Source organism: Piliocolobus tephrosceles, chromosome 13, assembly GCF_002776525.5.
Source record: "Piliocolobus tephrosceles isolate RC106 chromosome 13, ASM277652v3, whole genome shotgun sequence".
NCBI lineage: Eukaryota > Metazoa > Chordata > Mammalia > Primates > Cercopithecidae > Piliocolobus > Piliocolobus tephrosceles.
In genome coordinates, this window is record NC_045446.1 from 33843117 (window position 1) to 33863343 (window position 20227).

Here is a 20227-nt window from a genome sequence, read left to right on the forward strand (position 1 = left end):
GTATGTATGCCCTCCCAAATAAAAATGTGAGATTCAAGATAGTAAAAATGACATCTTGGTAACCTCTGCAAAAGCATAATTTTTAAACAACGGACTCATATACAGCTATACAAACGCTTGTCAGAAAATTTACTTAAGTTGTTAATGAATGAGGGAACCAAGAAAGTTGTAACAGATTTGTAGAACCATTAATTTACATGGAATTTTAAAAATGCTGAAATTAATTGCAAATGGATCAAAAGTGGAGGGGAAGTCGATTGAACCTCCACTGGACATAATTTATTTGCATCTGTAGACAAAAATTATTTGCATTGCTTTTCGTTATCTGTAAGTTACAAAGTTATACAAAACAAAGAACATAGGCTCATGGTTTAGATAGGCCAGAATCCAAATTCTAACTTCGAAGCTTAATGTTTGACCTTAAGTGAAGTTTTGAGAATTCAGAAAATCACACGCACATACCCATACACAAACATCACACAGAAATTTTGAGAAGATTAAAGGTAGTAATTTAGAAAAAGCCCCTGGCACATAGTAAATACTGCTGAATATTAGGGTGGGTTGATAGTAGTAATAAAGCCGCTATCAGAGTTCTAACTGTAGTTGTTGCTTACTAAATGTTTGTTGAGTGACTAAATCAGGAGTGAACAAACTTTTTCCTGTTGAAAGAGCTCTGGACATGCCACTCCAGTTGTAGCACAACACAGTAGATGGTAGTTCTCTTGGTTAGTATTTGAAGTTACTTGGTTAGTATTTGAAAGAAGTATTTGAACACTGGAATTGCAGTCAGACCTAGATTTGGTTCCCCTCTGAACCACATAATAACTGGGCAATCTTGGGCAAGTCAACCCATCATGTCTACAACTTGGATATGCCAACCCTGTGAAAATCATGAGGAAACTGTGAAATACTCTGCCAAGGTAGTAAGTATGCATTTCCAGAGAGGGAAGAAAGTAGTTTTTCATGAGTTCTTTGGTTGAGAGGGAACTATGTGATTTTTGTGGCTAAAAAATGAACCAACCATTTCTGCAAGGGATAAAGAGGTAGGGTAAAATAGTTCTTTATTGTTACAAAACCACCTCCAGAGAAACAAATATTAAGTCTAATAATTATTGTATTGGATTAATTTTGAAATGGGGTTGACTATTGACATCATGTTGTCTTACAAATAAGCATTTGTCTTCAAACTCATGTAAATGATGTCCCCTATGTAGTACAATTTAGGTCTTTTTATCTTAGGCATTGATGATTCTTAGAAAGTAAGTTATCAATTCAAGTCAAAATTGGCAAAAAACAATACAGACCTTTCAAAGCCAACTAAACTGGCCACACACTTTAAAGAATGTCCATTAGCCATGCAAATATGAAGTTACCTGCACTTCCAATAAGCACAATTAACTAAACAATGAAGCCCATTAACAACTACTTGTGGGACCTTAAGCTTTGGGAAACTGGGCTTTGATGAGTTGGAAAGGAAGGAAAGACAGGATTTGTTCTCAGTTTGGGCTGAATTTTAATACAAAAGAAATCTTGTAGAGTCAGTTAATGCTCATTGTAAACGCCACTCCCAACTCTCTTCCCTACAGCATTAAAAAAACAAGTTCCTGTGTTTGATGGCTCTTAATGTTCTTTCTCCTGGAGTGAGCTAGGTGAAGACGTGTTTGAGGCTGGGCAGTGTTTGGAAATAATCCACATTTTGTTCATGATGTTGTAATAATTGATTTTATAACTATGATTTTAAAATAATAGTTTTAGGCATGTCTCTATTGTTTTTTCCGAACTTTGGGTTGAAATGATAAACTTACTTTTTAAGAATCAGTTGTGGCCAGGCCCGGTGGCTCAGGCCTGCCTGTAATCCCAGCACTTTGGGAGGCGAAGGCAGGCAGATCACTGGAGGTCAGGAGTTCAAGACCAGCCTGGCCAACATGGCGTGGTGGCAGACGCCTGTGATCCCAGCTACTCGGGAGGCTGAGGCAAAAGAATAGCTTGAACCTGGGAGGTGGAGGTTGCAGTGAGCCGAGATCGTGCCACTGCACTCTAGCCTGGGTGACAAGAGCCAGACTTTGTCTTAAAAAAAAAAAAAAAAAAGTCATGCTTAAAACTATGTGTCCCATTTTAGAACAGAATCTGCTCTTAGATCTCTGTGTGCTGTTTTGTGTAAGAAGAGATTGCAGAAGCTGGAGTAAAGCAGACATTGAGCAGCCACACTGGGGCAGAGTCACCTCCTATTCCTGTACCTTTGCCATATTGATTAATCTGAGTCTCAGAGTCTTTGTGTGTCAAACGGGAAAAAGAGCCTGTCGCCATAAGGGTCAAATGAAAATGATCCATGACACAGTGCCTGGCTTCTAAATGAAAACCACTACCATTACTCATCATCATCATCATCATCATCATCATCATCGCTATTACTCTATTCAGCCAAAAAATGATGCTAGTGTCCTGATCAGTGGTATAGATGGCTATAAGATAGAGCTACGGGAGACTCGGTGTAGGATGTTGTAGTTCATTTTTGACTACTTCTCCAGTTCTCCCTTACAGTAGACATTTATGTGATTATCATGATGGTTTCTGTTTACGATAACTATCAATTTTCTGTTGCCTTTCCTTCACATTCTCTCCTTTGTATTTTCTTCTCAAATGGATTTGGTTTTATCACAATATGCTTAGATTCTTAGCAATAAATTACAAACCAATCTTTCCTCAAGAATCCCCCCACCTCCCATCCTGTAGGGAGCAACCCCACTTTTCCTAAAATTTAGCTTTCCCTGTGGCCCTCTGTTCCTCTTACTGGGGTAGAGGGAGAAAGATGTTTTCCGTGCCCTCCAGGTTCAAGCCCCATAGTCTGGTTCCCTGAGGTTCAGACCCTAATCCTGTTGGCCTTTCAAGTCTTCTACTGCTCACCGTCATAGTGACTTTGCTTCTGCCATGCTTGTTTACTCACAAGTCCCTGAACATGCTAAGTGCTTTTATACCACTTTTAGTAGTTCTCTAGATGTCCTTCTTCCTGAGTTTCCAAATCTTGTGCTTATTTTAATTCCAACTGAGGTCCCAGCTTCAGGCCACTCTCATGCCTCTTTTTTCCTGAGCTCCTAATAGTACCAATCTTTTGTCTCATGCATTTGAAATCGACATACTACCTTGTGTTCTGTGCCCACTGCAATATTACCTGTCCTTCTTCCTAGCCCATAGGCAGTGCTGGATATTTTTTCCTTTACTCCATAGCACCTCAAACATTCTTAATTATAACACTTTGCACATTATTTCATAAATCACCTATTTACATATCACATGGACCATCTCAGACTTGCTGGTAACTGTCTCTCCAGCAACTAGTACAGTCTGTGGCCCATAAAAAGTGCTCAATAAATGCTTGTGAAATGACTAGATGACAGAGTACTTGCCAGGCATGTTCACAAGCAATGTTGAACAGTAAATTGGCAGAATCCTTGAGGGAATCATCTTTATTGCTTCTTTGTCTTCCTTATACTTACCAGGGTACCTGGCACACAGGTAGGTGCTTAAGATGTGGTTATTGACCTACTGCCTGACCAACTGACAGATCAACATACTATGTGGAATAATGGGCACTCAGTACAGTATCACATGCAAGGCCATTACCCAGAATTTTAAGCTGATTAACATGATTGCCATGTTAGAAGGGAGGGAAACGTTTAACCCTGGACAATACATCTCCAGTGGGATACTTATGACCCAGCGATATGTCATCTGAGAGGTTTCAGTGGCTGACACAGTAGTTAGCCTGATGGACATAAAAACACCTCAGATGGCACTAGGAGAAGGACCATGAATTCATATTGCATGCAGTGCTCAAAGAATTAAATTGTTACCACTTAACATTCATTGAATGTCGGCACTGTACTTTTGTAAGAGGAAAAAATAGAGGAGACACACTCTGTGCAGTGGGCTTTGTTAGCTATAATTAGTTGGTGATAGAACAGTGTTGATACAGCAGTTCAGCAGTTAAAGGAAAGCAGTGCCTGTGGTACAAATGTGAATATATTTATACATCTGGTTCTGTTCTGCTTACTGTGTTTCAGCACCATTACTGTTCTGGGACATGACAGCTAAACTAAGATAATTTTACCAGCTCACAGTTAAGAAAAAAAAAAAACAAAAAACAAAAAATAAGAACAACGCCGTTTATGGAACGCCTTAGTTCAATCACATATCCTGTCATTTTTGTTTTGTTGTTATAACTGGAATTCTGGCTTCTTTGTTCTCTTTTGGAGTAGATACACCTAGAAGTTCAGTCTATAGTCATCAATTACAATTTCACTTCTCTTTATGTGAAGTCTTGCTAATTCTGATTATATGTGGATGGATCTGGATGACATTTATCTTTGCATTGTCTGAGAAAGCATAAAATAAAATTGCAAAGAGAAAGAACATGCTTGAAGTGACTTCAGAACCGGAATTGTTTCTGGTCTTTCGTCAGTAAGTAGTGGTGTATAAACTATGTGGCTAATCATGGAACTTTGGGGTCATTTGGTCTTGCCCCTCTTTTCACACTCGAGGGACAGAGGCTAGAAGAGGGGAAGTGACTTGCCCGGGGTCACACAGTTTATTGATGATATACGTAGTAAGAGCACAGAAGCCACTAGATTCCACAGCCAGGGCTATTTCTAATGAGACTCATCAGTCAACTGAAGTAGTCTCTCTGAAGAGACCTGGATGTGGAAGCAAAATCCATATGTACATGTGACGTGAGATCCTTGAGAATGAGGAACCTTTATATCTTTATCAGTATTTTAAAAATCAGACTTCTGTATTGTTCACTCCCTGTAATATGCATTTTTTTTTCATTTAGGAGACCTCTTTTTTGTTGTTGTTTTGTTTTGTTTTGTTTTGGTAAACTTAGGAGACTTATTTAGTTTAGGAGAATTCATTACTTCACTTCCATGTAAATTATCCATGACTGGGTACTGGATAGAGAGCACTAAAACTTGGATATTTTGGACTACTAGTTCCAATAATTTTGGACAGTCTCTCTAGATATTAACGTTTGCCAGAGTTAGGTGATTGATTTGCCAGTATTTTGTCATTTTTAAAATTATTTTTATTCTCCAAGTGCAGGTATACTGTAGCTTGCAAAATTAAGTGGGTGGAAAGATAAGCGAATTGAAAGTTAGAAAATCTGAGTTCTGCTTATGGCTCAGATTCTTCATGGTAAAATGAGTCAATGTAAACCAAATCAGTGTTTACCAAAGCGTGGACTATGTATTATTAGTATTAATAAGCAAGACATTTTACAGAAGACACACCTTAAACAAAAATTGAATACTTATATGTTTATTTTATTTTATTTTTATTTTTATTTTTTTAAGGTGCTCTTGCTCTGTTACCTAGGCTGGAGTGCAGTGGCGCAATCTCAACTCGCTGCAGCCTTGACCTCCTGGTCTCAAGCGATCGTCTTACCAAGTAGCTGGAACTACAGGCATATACCACCATGCCTGGCTATTTTTTTTTTTTTTTTTTTTGTATTTTTGGTAGAGATGGGGTCTCTCCATGTTGCCCAGGCTGACCTCGAACTCCTGAGCTCAAGCAATCCACCCACCTCAGCCTCCCAAACTGCTAGGATTACAGACATGAGCTACCGCACCTGGCTTGTGTTTATTTTAATGTGTAGTAGAAAAGTAAAACCATCATATCTGATTGATGTCTTCAAAGACACTGTTTTTCAGGGCAAAACTAAAAAATATTTGTGTAAAAATTATTAAGCACTTAACAAAAATTAAGGACTAGTACAAGTGAATAAGGCAAAGACCGTGAAGATGATCCTCAAAAAAGTGGAACACAGGATCAGATCATCTCTAAGGTCCTTTAAACTTAAAAATTCTGTAATTCTGGTAACTTAAACCTGTTATTTATTTGTTCGTTGTTGTACTGGCAGGTTTTACCTGTCTTTATCAAATAGTATGTCCAGGTTGGATGATAGAACGTCACAAATATAAGTTTAGCATTCATGCTATCTAAATTTTCTGGGTAAAAAGGAAAGCCTTGATATCACATTGGAAACATTTTAGAGATAAAGTCAGTGGGCTGGGCACCGTGGCTCACGCCTGTAATCCTAACACTTTGGGAGGTCAAGGCAGGTGGATCCCCTGAGGTCAGGCGTTCGAGACCACCCTGGCCAACATGGGTGAAACTTTGTCTCTATAAAAATACCAAAATTAGCCAGGCGTGGTGGCACATGCCTGTAGTCCTAGTTACTTGAGGGGCTGAGGCAGGAGAATTGCTTGAACCCGGGAGGCAGAGGTTGCAGTGAGGTGAGATTATGCCACTGTACTTGAGTTTGGGCAATAGAGCGAGATTCCATCTCAAAAAAAAAAAAAAAAAAAAATAAGTCAGTGGAATCAATAAGCACAGCATCAGGGTTTTAAAGTGGAATGGGGGTTACTAAACCTATTTAAATCCCTTTAAAATGCTTTGTAAGGATACAGTTCTATTCTCTCACTGAATTATAGGTTGATTGTATACACACAGGTTACACTACACACATGATCTAAAGAAGAAATCCATCTCACAACAAACCACATGACAGCTTTTCTGAAGATCTACCAATGAGGTTTGCAATACTGTATTCATTTGTTATTGGAAAAAAATAGCAAATATGGCCGGAAGAGGAATCAGAATGGAAGCCATAATATTATCATATCTTTTGTGAGTAAAAAAACCCTAATATGTCAAGACTGAATAAACAAGAATGGTTTATTTGTTTGAATATGCAGTGAGATATGTAAGCATTTGATGATCAAGCTTCAAGAACAAGATTTGAGGCTTGGCACAAAACTTGAAGAGTTAATTGGAAAACGGTTTAAGATGATAGCTCAGGCCTCCTCTAGAAAAACCTGCCAGTTTGTTCAGCTCTGCCAGTGTGTTCAGCACTGCCACCTCCCCATGGCCTGGACTAGCATCTGTCTTTGATGAACAGCTCATTGGTCCATGAATTCACACAGACCATGAATTCTGACATTACAAAGGGAGGGATTCTCCCCAATGAAATTGTATCTGGGAGAAAATTGCTTAAATTCTGAGGACATGAGACATCCTGCCACACAAGGAAAAATGGAAGAAACTGTAGCTACTCAACTAGGGTGGAGATGATTTCAGGGGATTATAATAGATTGTTTGCAAATAGTTGAAGAACTGTCCAGTGGAAAAGTGACTGGATTCTTATTTTCTTGTTATTTCAGAGTGCAGAACTAGGATTAAGAAGGAGGGACAGGCAGGAAACAAATATATTAAAGACCACAGATTCCACTCCCAGTATGTGCTGGATGTTGTGTATGTGATTTCTTTTAATTCTCACAAAGTCCCTGAGTGGTAGATGTTATTATCTCCCTACAACAGAAAAAGAGATGGGGGTCAGGGAAGTTAAATGATACTACTACTAATAGCAAAAATACTATTAGTTACTAGTAAAAAAATATATTTACTAACATTTATTGGGTATCTACTTCATGTCAGACACGTTCTAAATGCTTTGAGTACATTATCGTTTTTTGTTCTCATAACTATCTTAGGAGATAGGTACTATATTTATATCCATTTTACTGATGAGGGAATCAAGGCACAAGGGTTGAGCCATTTGCTTGGTGTTGCATGTTAATAAGTTGTGGAGTGGATTTCAGAGACAGGCAGTCTGGCTCTGCAGCCAAACATCCTTCACCCTTAAACGCTATTCTGCTACTCTATTTTTGGAGCATTTGTTGTGTGTCAAATGCTGTACTTGATAGTTTGTATCCTCATAGCAACATAGAAAATTAGGCATTATTATTCCCATTTTACAGATGAGAAAAAATGAAGCTTAAAGGAATCAAGAAAGTTTCCCAAAGCCAACGACTGAGCTAAAATTGTTACTCAGTCTTCAGGTTCCAGGCCAGTCTTTGGACCATGCTCAGCTTTCTCAGAGGTATAGAATCTGAAACAGAAACTTTCTAACAAGTAAAGCTATCAAAAACTAGGATGGATTGCACAGGGGGAGGAAGGAGCTCTCCTTCTCTGGAAACCTCAGAATGAAAATTGAGGCCAGGTGGGATGGCTCGTGCCTGTAATCTCAGCACTTTGAGAGGCTGAGGTGGGAAGATTACTTGAGCCCAGGAGTTCAAGACTAGCCCAGGAAATGTAACAGGACCTCATCTGTACTACTACTAATAACAAGAAAAATAAGCTGGGTGTGGTTGCTTATGCCCATAATCGCAGCTACTCTGGAAACTGCAGTGGGAGGATGGCTTGAGCCTGGGAGGTGGAGGCTGCAGTAGGCTGTGATTGCACCACTGCACTCCAGCCTAGGTGATAGAGCGAGATCCTGTCTCAAAACAAACAAACAAACAAACAAATACACAACCAACAAAACAAATAAACACAAAACATTATGTCATCTAGAGGGAAGGGATAGAGGAGATTCAGGCGTCATGTAAAACATTGAACCAGATGCCCCATAAGATTTTGTCCTGCTCTGGGATTTATGCTGCTGTGTTTTTTTCTCATCTTCCCATGTCACCTTGTTGTCCCCAGATGTACTCAAACATATGTGCAAATATCACTCTAATATTTGAATCTGGCTCTGGGGTTTAGATTGCCTTGGTAAGATACTCACTTGCTAGGATATTTGACATGATGCCTTAGGGGAAATATTAGGTCATTTGAGAACTCAGCAGCATAAACACTAAGTGGTAAAGTTGTAAACTAAGGATGAAAATAAAGTGTGAGGGCCTTCACACAACGTGAACAGATAGGATCTTCCAACAGCAGTCAGGGTCTCCCTTAGACGTACTTTTATAGTGAAAATGTTTGGCTGTCTTAACTTTTCGAGGTGTTATCAAATGCCCAATTTGGGAGGAGTAGCTTCCTGGGGGTGGTGTCAGTTTTAATTATCTCCACTGGAATTTGCCCTGCTGGAGGTCTTATTTTCAACTCTGAATACCTGTGGGTGGAAATGTCTTCTTCCTTTGAGCTCCAGGTAATATTTGTCGTACAATCTAGCAGAGTGGCTTTGGCGTGTTGCACTGCCTTGTCTTCTGAAACCATCTCTTGCTTTGTACTTAGTCCTGTGGATAACAAAGATTCTCAGTGCCTCTGGGTCAGGATAGCTATATAAAGTCTGCATCTTTATACATCTCACTTCCCCCATCCCTGCCTTGAATCAATCTTCTGTGCATTTTCCCTAATGTCTACAGATTGTTTCTCTTTGATGGCATCATGGTGGTGGTGTAGATGTGCGAGCCTTCTTTGCTTACCTTGCTGTCTACTTTGGACTCAAAACTGAGAAGAAACACTATTTCAGCTAAAAGCTGAGAAGAAACACTTTTCCCCTTTTTACTGTCCCCTCTACTCTACTGTTCCTTGGCCTTTGATGTTTAAATGTTTCTCTGAAGGAGGTGGGAGGTGGAGAAAGAGGTTAAAGTGATTCAGAAATTGCCGAGTGTTCCCCATAATATCAGAAAATTTATTGCCCAGTATGGAGGCAAGATGGGGAACCAATTATGTACCACGTGATGATTGGCTACTCTAAAGTGGGTAGATAGGTAGAACAGGGACCTATTTACAACAGGAGGTTTCCATCTGTGCTATTTTCAGTCTAATTCAAAATAATGACGATGATGTCTCTCTGATAAGCTGAGATGGCCTCCCAAAGGATTTTGATGCAGTAGCTGGGTCTGTAGCTTAGCTGAGTTACAGAAAAGAAGAAATGGGGCTGTGTCTATATGTTAGTATTACGATGAAAGCTAGAAAACAAACACTAGAGTAGGTATTACATTTATTCATATGTTTTAGAGATACAGTGACTGATTTAGTAAATTTTCATTCAAATGTTGGTGCATTAAGTATAAATGCAAACAGTCCCATTGTAGTGAGCATTTAACTATTGGGATAAGAATATTACTTACCACCTTTAGAGAGTGACACAGTCAGCCCCAGCAGGGAACAATCATTCATTCTCTGGGAAAACTACTTTTGGAAGACAGGAAATGTTGCCAAGATTGTAAGCACGGAGACTGAGTGTAACTAAGTCTCAGTGATGGAAAGGAAGACATCAAACGTTTTTACATCTAAAAAAGCAACATCGGCTATAATGAGGAGGGTTTCCAGGTTACTAATGAGATCACAGCGGATTCGTGACTTTTCTATGTGGTAACAGTGTATTAGTTTCTAACCTTTTTAACAGGAAAAATCCATTAATTTTTTGCAGAAGTTAAACTTTCTTTTTGGGCTTCCAATTAGCTGCACTGTGATAACCAGTTCACAGTTCCTTCCTGCCTCCTCTCCTCCTTTCTGCCCTTCCTTCTTCTTGCTCCTCTTACTTTCCTTCTTCTCCGACAAAGATAAGAGGAAATAATAAAAAGTTGAGTCATTGAAGAAATGTGAAACTATCTATGTTATACGCTGGTGTCTTCTATTTCCCTCACTGAAATTGTCATTGTTAAAACAGATTGTTTCTTTAAAAAAATAAATAAATAAAAGGAAAGAGAAAACAAATTAAGCAAAGCCTGTAGAGGCAATATGTTTAGGGAGTCTTGTGTGGAGCTTTCAGTGTGTTCTCTGCTGCATGTTAACTATCAAGGGTTGGGGCTGGCATAGGAAATATTGTTCCTTATTTAATGTTTCACACTCTAATCTCTGCACTGCATATTTGCTTCTCTTGTGACCTTCTCTTTGCATTTATAACTGCTTATTTTCACCCATAATCCAAAAGTAAGTGTACATTCCTACAGAGAAATTAAAGGAAGCTGTCAGTGTAGAGTTAATATGGTTAAAGCATCCTTAACTCTGCGACAAACCCCTTAAATAATTAAAACTGTATGCTTGAAGAGTCAGATTTGCATTCCTTTACCAAGTTTATTTAGTACACTTTGTTACACTCAATTAAATGAGAATGTTCTGTTTCATTTTCTTTGCTTTGGGTTGATCATTTTGCCTTTTGAGTCTTATGCCCTGGTGTAATTTCACAGTGCTTAGGACTCTAAAACTATACATATATTAATGCATATGTAGATATATACATCTCATTAAAAGGCTTAGTATTTGTACTGAGTAGAATCTTTGCCCAAGACAGTTGAGCATTCCTAGTAACCTCAGGTGTAACTGGGACTGCAGATAATTCATCGCAGTAAAAACGAGTTTGACAAAGTTCTTTTAACATCCAGTGTCTGTTTTTTTTTTTTTAAATTTTTAAAGCCCTGTTATTTTGGCATCACCTTCCCTCCCTACAGTTTGATTTGTGCGTAGCAAAAACGAGAAGATACAGGTGTTGAATGGTTGTGGAAAGGAAATTAAATATAAGTGCTATCTCTCCACATCTCAGTTGGCAGAGCATGTGCAGACCGCTCTCTGTAAATTAGTTCATTGCTTAAGTTATGCATGTTTAAGAAGGAATAAATTAGTTATCCGTTTCCTAATGAGTAGTGGGATCAATTGGAGCATGATGAGAGAGAAATAGCATAATTTTGCTTTCCCAGTTGAGGTTCAATATCCCTAAACTTCACCATTAATCACTCTATCGGTTTCCTGGGTTATTTCAAATCTATATGTAAGATATTCTTTCCTTTTAATTTCCCTACCAGGTAAGTAAGTCTTTTTGAATTTGCCCAGTGGGTTTGTAGATGGGTGATGCTGTCTCCTTTACACCCAGAAGTGTCCTTAATTACAATGGGCCCTTCTGCCTTTGCATCAGTTTGGGTGCATTCACGAGTAATAATAAATATGTATGTGCGATGACAATTTCAAGGGTTCTAATATGTTTAACTGTTATGGGATCTGTTATGTCTACTTTAGGGTCGACCCCATCCCATATGACACTCCAAAACCAGCGGGCCACACGCGGTTTGTCTGCATCTCAGACACACACTCCAGAACAGATGGTATCCAGATGCCTTATGGGGACATCCTTCTCCACACAGGCGATTTCACCGAGCTGGGACTGCCCTCAGAGGTTAAGAAGTTTAATGACTGGTTAGGTAAGGAATGATTGCGTTCTGGCGGCCCCAATTAACCTTTCCCGTCCGAGTGTCACTCACTGTGTCCTAATTGAATTAGAGCACTTGGAAGCCAGCTCAGCCATTTCTCGTATGATATGCGGTGGTGTCTAGCTTTAATCCAATTCTGTTAATTAAAGATGAATTTTTAGATATTTAATTTTACTGTGCATCCTTTCAGTGCCTGGCCTTGGCGGCTCTGGGGCAAAGGGATGGAAAGCTTTGAAACCGATCTCATCTCACTCATTCTGCTTTAATGAGGGCATTCATTGGCACACAGGAGACCTAGAATCATATTTTTAATTCATTGGCTCTGCAATCTTTCCCTGATATTATAAGCAAAGATATACAAATGACCTACTAGTAAGAGAAATTTCTAAGAAATGAAGGGGGATATAAAAGTCCTTATATGAAACGAAGTTCCTGTAGCACAGTGCTGCTTGGGAACAGATTTCCTAAGTAAAAAGACCCCTGAAAACATGAGATGTATTACTGTAAAGTAAAAATTTAAGATATGAAATTGCCCTGTGTCCTGTAAAAAGGATAATAGCAATTTTCTGGGTGTTGTGGAGGTACCCACAGGTCAGAATTACTGCAAAATGTTGGATCCTGGTTCCTCTTGGTGGAGGGAAAGAAGTGCAAATGTTCTGAGATTTTAGAATCTATAAAGACAAAAGAATTAGGTAGTAAAGAGCAGACATCACTCTGGGAGCATAGCATCGTCGATAATATGTCAGCCAACAAAAATAACTTGGGAGATTTAGGCAAAAACTTTACAATTTTGTTTTCCATCAAACTAAAGCAGGGTTTGAAAGTTTTTTAAATTTTCGATTAAATGATAAGATGTATGTGTTAACGGAAAGATGATATTTTAGAATTGTAAGTAATAAACTTAACTAATAACATAATTATTTTGATTTTTCATGTGACTTTGCTCATCTATTCACGTTTTATATGGCTGACATCTGAGTACATGTCTGCTCTTTGACTTTTGGCTGTTTTCATTTAATAGTATTTATTGGTAAGGCTTAAAATGTTTTTGCATAGTGTTCATATTTATTCTTTTTTAATAGCAGCATGGCATTCATATGGTTGGCTATGCCTTTCTTTAATAAGACATCTTTCTAAAAATGAGCATTTAAACTGATACCAATTTGTCCTCTGGTAGCTAGCACTGAAATGTGCATTTTTATTTGTGTATGCTATTTTGTTTCTATTGATTTATTTCTTAGGGAAAAATACTATACTTAAGTTGCTAAGTCAAAGGATATGAAATTCTTTATGGTTTTGCTGCATGTCGGCCTCTTGCTTTCCAAGGGCACTGTAGCTGTGTTTCACTAGCAGCGAATGAATGTATGGATACCAGTTTTACCATGGTCTTGGCAGCATTGGATGATGGAGCATTTGTATTTTGTGCTGTTTTAGTAGGTACTTAATCATGTTATTTAAAATGGCAAGATATTTTAAATATTATTTAACATAATCTCGTTTTTACAGATGACATAGAGATATAGAGAAGTTAAGTGATTTTTTCAGTTTCATAATGGCAAAGTTGGTTCTAAATCCAGATCTTCGCTTCTGTTTTTTTTTTTCCTCTACAATAATCTCTTTATTTTAGCAACTTTTATCCATGAACTATCAGCAGTTAAAATTATTGTTGGGTAAATATTGACAATTTTAAACTAGTCTGTGTCAATGGAATTTCAACACAGAAATTATCAAGCTGCGTTGACAATGTTGATTTTTAAAGGAAGACAACAGCACTGTGAGAAGTGTTTATAGAAATGGAGGACAGGTTAGGGCTGGTTATAATCTTGTTTAGCCACTGACCTTGGGCAACTGAGTTAACCTCCCTTTTCCCCTTGGTTTCCCTCTGCAGGACGAAGGATTAATACTACCTGTCTTTCTGGATTGTTGTGTAGATTAATCAGTAAATGATTGCTGCTAGTAAGTTTTTGTGGGCCATTAATAACTGAATGGGGAATGTGCTGAATGAACCATCAACATATATTTAAAGGGTAAAAACAAGAAGAAGCCAGAGGAATTATTTAGGAGATTAGAAGTAAACACTGGGAAATTTTATAAGGGAAAGTACTCCATAAATGGAAATGTGCCGTAACTAAGGAAATACAATGATAAGGAAATAAAATGCCAAGGCACAGCTGCATGGTCAGTTCCTTCTCTTCTCATTTCCCCTATGATCTGGTGAGGCAGGAGGAAGAGGTTTCAGCATGGGGTGCAGAATGTGAGACGACGGAAGGGAGCCCTGGGATATAGTTAGAGGAGTTGGGATCCCATAGAGAAGGCCAAGAATAGCTCACTGTTACCCAGGCAACCTCATGGTGCTCAGAGGGTAAGAGATGGTGTGTGATAACACTCTACCATCAGGAGTGTTGGCTCAATCAGGACCCTTTCTGAAAGGGTGCTTCTAGCAGCAGCTGCCAGGTGGCCTGGCAGAGTGGAGTCAGAGGTCAGATCAATCTAGAGCTTTAGGGCTTTTGCCATAATAGGGCATCCAACTATCAGTGGGGCATGGGTCTCACAGATTTGGTAGGCATTTAGAGTCCAGTGAATCTCTGATTTCTACCTTTCCACTCTAGTGTCGTCTACCCTGATTATTGAAAACAACCTGACTGTCCCCCAAGCTCCTTTATTCTGTGTCTGAGCTAATCTGTTTCTACTACAGGCCAGGCACTCCCTCTATACCTGTAACATTCTTCTGAAGTTGCTAATGTTATCCCCATTTTACCCAAGGTCATTTAGTATGTAAGAAGCTCATAGTGGCTGAGTATCCACCCAAGTTCACTCAGCTAGTAGACGTGGGGCTGTCTGACTCCAAAGTGTGAGCCCTTTTCCTTTGTCATTCTGTGGTCTTATGACAGGGCTTGTGGCATCTAGAAGCATGCAGATTTGAAGCTTGCACTAGGAAGTACTGTAGCTTCTGGCAGCTTCCTGTGGAAGTTGAGTAGCTGTTTTACTATGTGTTAATATTGCACATATTTGAAAGATGTGTTTAAGCTCTGCCCATCTTAAATCTCACCCTTGACCTAGCAGCTGCAGGGCCTGGGATTCCCATCATGAGTTTTCTGTTGGTTCAGAGGTAATGGTCCCTGGTTAATCTGTATGTATGTCACCTAGCAGGTGTAACAGGTAAAGTTATTAATATGGGTAATTTATCAGATAATCGAGCACAGCTTCATCTTAGGTCATAAGAATATTGAACTCAAACCAGATATCATTACAGGATGGAATGGGAGTATAACATGTAATGATTATGAGCAACTGGGAAGACCCAGCCAGTTTTGAATTCACTGCCTTTGATAAGTTGCGTAAACTCTCGAGCCTTGATTTGCTCATTTCTAAAATGGGCATCATAATGATAATACACCTTACGGTGGTTGTGAGGATATGCTCTGTGATAAAGCTCATGCTGTTCTTAGAACAACCCCTGGCCTATATACAACTTTCAACTAGTAGAGTAGAGGAAACCAACGGAGCCAGTGTCATAGAATCCCAAAAGCAGAAGTTAAAAGGAGTTGGCCCTGGGCATTTAAAGAGAGACCCAGAGTGTAAAGAGGGAACACCAAAATGTATAAAAACGAGCCTCCCTTATAACAGTGACACTAACCAGACAGAATGTTAGGACAGGAAGAGACCTTGTAGGCCATGGAGTCTCACCTCCTAATCTGATAGGAGTGGAAACTGAGACTGGAGAGATTGAATGAATTGTCCACGGTTTCTCAGATAATTGATAGCCAAGTTGGGATAGAATTTGGGTGGGGCAGGGTGGGGTGGGTGAACTAACATGTATTAGCATGTATTGTCTGTGGGAGGCAAGGTCCAGATGCTATACCACTGCATTACATGTGTCATTTCATACAACCCCCACAATAACTTGTGAAGTAGGCATTATTAGCTTCCTTTTAACTCGTGAGGAAACTGAGCCGTGGTGAACCTAACAGTTCAGCGGTGACCTCAGGATTTGAACGCAGTCCATCAGACTCCAAGTCCCAAGTGTATTTCCTTATCATCTCTATTCCCAGAGTGGGGCTTGAAATCTGTTGGAGGAACCATATCCTGGGTAAAACCATGGTTCTTCAAACAACTGCCTCCTTTTAACACAAGTATTTACACGTACATACTTACAGGGTCTAAGGTGGTTTACTTCCTGCGAAAACTGTTTTGTGGCACAGCCTCCCTGTGTAAGCTGGCCGATGGAAGAGCATTGTGAGGTGGGGAAGTATTCTCAGCATTTGGTGTAGACAATTCCAGTGGCAGTGAATTACAACAAAGCAAATACCTGTAAAGAATTCTACAGATGCAGCCAGTCACGTAAGCTCCAAAGAATAGTCTAAATTATGTTATGACATTAGCATTTCATTGACCAGTCCTAGAAATGAGTAGCTACTGATGGTAGCCTAGAAATACCATCCTTTTGGGCAAGTATTTCCCACTTATGAACACTTGAAATGATCAGGATAGTCTAAAAACTGCAGCTACAACCCCATTGACCCCTTTCTTCCCAAATCTCTGCCATGGATTGGGGAATGAAGCTTAGAATCCCTATATCTGACAGCTGGAGGGAGTGACAGAGCCCCTGTTTCCCATCTCTCCCCAGTCTGGCTAATCAGACATTCCAGTTCTCCATTCGCTCAGACAACCTGTGCCTCTCTCCACCTGGCTGCTGCCCATAGTGCTGTCTTCAGGGTATCCAGTCCAGGGTCAGAGGGACGGGTGGCTTCTTACTGCCAAAGCTTTATTGCCAGAGTGTATGGAAAGAGGTACAGGTGAATCTTTCTTAAAGAAATACTTTTTAAAGTGATAGTCAGCTCCTATTGTCTCGTTAACATTTTAGCTCAGATGTGTTCTAGGTAAGCCATGAATAGGCTTTGGTGAGTTGAACTGGGACCCTGCCACCCAACAGTTAATAACATTTTCCTTCTTATCTTGGCAAAAATGCATACCAATCCCAGACTTGGCTTAAACATAAACTTGTGAACTAGATAAAGTACTTGTCAGCTAAAATGTGATTATTTTTATTGCCTTGAACATCAGTGGCTTCTAATACCACATTCCCTAAAGGTACATTTTGCAAGGCCTCTTACCATGTGTGACCTTCCTGCATGCCGGCCCTGTGTTCCTCCTACCTGTGCTTCTTTGAGATTACTCACTGTTCACTCGATTTCGTCCCTGTTGTGCTTTCATCTTCAGAATACTTTTGGTAGCCTGCTTGAATATTGCAGTTATGCTCATGGATGCTACACAAATGGTCATTAGAAGATCTTATCGTCTGATTGCACGTCCACCTTCTTATTCCTGATTTTCCCTTATGCCCATACCCAGTTTCTTCCCATTCTTCAAATGCAGCATGTCCCTTCACACCTCTTTCCCTTTGCAAAACGCTGTTCTCACTTCCTGGAACGACCGTCTCTAGGAGAACTCATCTTTTATTACAGGTTATCTTTCATAGTAAGCTACTTTCCTTAACACATCAGTCACCCATCTGTGCATCCCTTCCCATGGCTATGCCATTGTTTACTTGTTTCTCTGCCCTACCAGACAGCAGTGTGCATAATGAGCGCTCTTGGTACGCCTGGTTCTGAATATAGGGCCTGGAACATTGTTGGTGTACACAGATGTTTGTTGGATCATTGAGTGAGTGGATGAAAATAAAGGTACAAGATGTTTTTTCCTGCCTGCACCTTTGGCCAAACTTTAAAATTATGTCACACTGTATGTATAGTGCCTAATCCTTCCCTCCCCTTCCTTTTTCTTTTATTCTCAAATAACTTATAATATCCCATTGGCTGTTGTTGGTGATTCCTATATATTGTGCAGAAATAAGAAGGGTATATTGTTGCTGTTTAGTTTTCCACTTTATAATTAGAAAGACAGGGTTTTTGGGTAGTCTGTTCTTTCAGTCAAAAGTTTATATATAACAATCTGGTCAGTCAAAAATTCCTTTTAACACAGCATCATTGCCATGAACTTTTAATTATGACCTTTCTTTGGTCTGGATTGTCATTTAATAGTTCTGAGCTTCAGTTTCTCCAGCCCTAAAAGGGAGAACAAAAATGCTTCAAGGAAAATCTCAAGAAGAGGGTCATTCATATTTGTTAAGAGCATTTTGTTAGACATGGCTGTAACAGAGTGTGACTGTAACCAATATCCCAGATTGCAGACACACAAATCAATTTTTGCCCCTCTCAGAAGACTATATTCCCTTTCTAGTGATCCTGCTATTGTCCCAAAATTTTGGAGCTGGTCTTTAGGAGAAACCTTCACCTCCTAAGCTATTTATTTTATTCTTATAATACATGTTATACATGTGCATTCCTTTTAACTTAGAGATAAGTGAAAAGAAGAAAACAAAATTACCTATGGAACAGACGTAACTACTGTTAACAGTGTGTATTCATATGGAAAGTCTTCTATAGACACACACACACACATACACACAAATATCTTTTACCAAAACGTTCAGTCTTGCAGTAGTATTGTTTTGTAGTCTGTTTTTCATCTTAACAATATATCATGAACCACTTTTCACATCACTGAATGTGGCTAAAATACTTTTTCCCAAGAATACTTTCATTGTAAGATACACATAACACTATACAAATCCAAATATTTGATGTGTGTAAAGTATAAAATATACATTCCTCCATAATCCTATTTCCAAAGTAATTACTTGCTATTTGGTGTATAGCATTTCAAAAATTTTTCTACTTTCTGTTTCTATGTTTAATAGCCTCAATAGCAGGAAATCTTCACCCATTAAGGGCCTTTGTTAAGGACTATTTTTTAAAATTGATGAAACTGTGCGTGTAACCTTGTAACTTAAAAAAAATAAAGAGCACATCATGCTCTGTGTCAGCACAGCATTCTGTTGTACTGATGCACTCTAATTTATTTAGCTAGATCTCTATTGCTAGATACATAAGGTATTTCCATTCTTTTATTATTCTACTTGCACTGGAGTGATGAACATCCTTCTTGCTCTCTCTTTGCAAACATCCTTAATTATATTCACAGGATATATTCCTAGAAGTAGAATTGTTTCTTCAGATGATGTGTATTTTAAAAAAATTATGTATTGTCAAATTTCTCTTTATAAAGATTGCAATTTCTCCATGATACTCTCAGTAGTATTTGAGAGTCCATGTCACATATTTTTGAGTAGCCTCAGTGGCAGCAAATCTTCACCCTTTAAAGGGTTTTAAAAGATGATGATAGCTGGATGCTGTGGCACACACCTGTAGTTTGAGCTACTTTGAGGTTGAAGCCTAAGAATCACTTGAGCTCAGGAGTTGGAGACCAACCTGGGCAGCATAGTGAGACCCTGTCTCAATTATAAATAAATAAATAAATAAATAAATAAGTAAATAAATAAGTAAATGAAAGACTATAAAGGATTTTCTAATTATGAAAGCTCACATGTTCATTGTAAAAACATGTAAATAATGAGGCCAGGCACGGTGGCTCACACCTGTAATCCCAGCACCTTAAGAGCCAAAGACGGTGGATCACTTGATGTCAGGAGTTCGAGACCAGCCTGGGCAACATGGCAAAACCCTGTCTTTACTAAAAAAAATACAAAAATTAGCCAGGTGTGGTGGTGTGTGCCTATGAGGTAGGAGAATCACTTGAACCTGGGAGGCAGAGGTTGTTGCAGTGAGCCAAGATCGTGCCACTGCACTCCAGCCTGGGCAATAGAGCGAGACTTCGTCTCAAAAAAAAAAAAATGTAAATAATGATACAGAAAAAAATTAAAATTGCCAATATATCCTATACAGTTCACATGTAACTACTGTTAATGGCTGGTGTGTATCCTGTGGTATGGTAGATGTGCATGCGTGTGTGTGTGTGTGTGTGTGTGTGTGTGTGTGTGTGTGTATTGTGTATAAAAAGACAGTGTGGTATCAGGTTAAAAGCATGAGTATTAGACTGAGCCTGCCTGTGTTTAAATCCTGATTTTGCCATTATTAATTCTGTGATCTTCAATGTATTCATTTGCAAAAGGAGACTTATTAATGCTTAGTGTATCCAACCTCTAAGGATTGTTGTGAAGTTAAATAAGATAAAGGACACCCAATGTAATACAAATAGTGAATGGTCAGGAAATGTTATTTGCTGCTATGACATTTTCCGAGCATGCTGTGCAGTGATAGCTCTCTCATGCTCTGTTGTTGAGGTTGTGTTACTCCTGGGGAGGGCAGAAATCGGAG

General features: G+C 39.1%; 1 protein-coding gene across 2 annotated transcripts in view; it reads left to right on the forward strand.

The window, feature by feature from the left end:
• The window catches only part of MPPED2 (metallophosphoesterase domain containing 2), a 180018-nt gene that overhangs the window by 39689 nt on the left and 120102 nt on the right, over positions 1-20227 (forward strand). For both annotated transcript variants that reach the window (XM_023230359.2, XM_023230360.2), the window contains exon 3: positions 11800-11981. In XM_023230359.2, coding sequence (XP_023086127.1) covers positions 11800-11981 — 182 coding nt within the window. The remainder of the gene's footprint in view (positions 1-11799; positions 11982-20227) is intronic.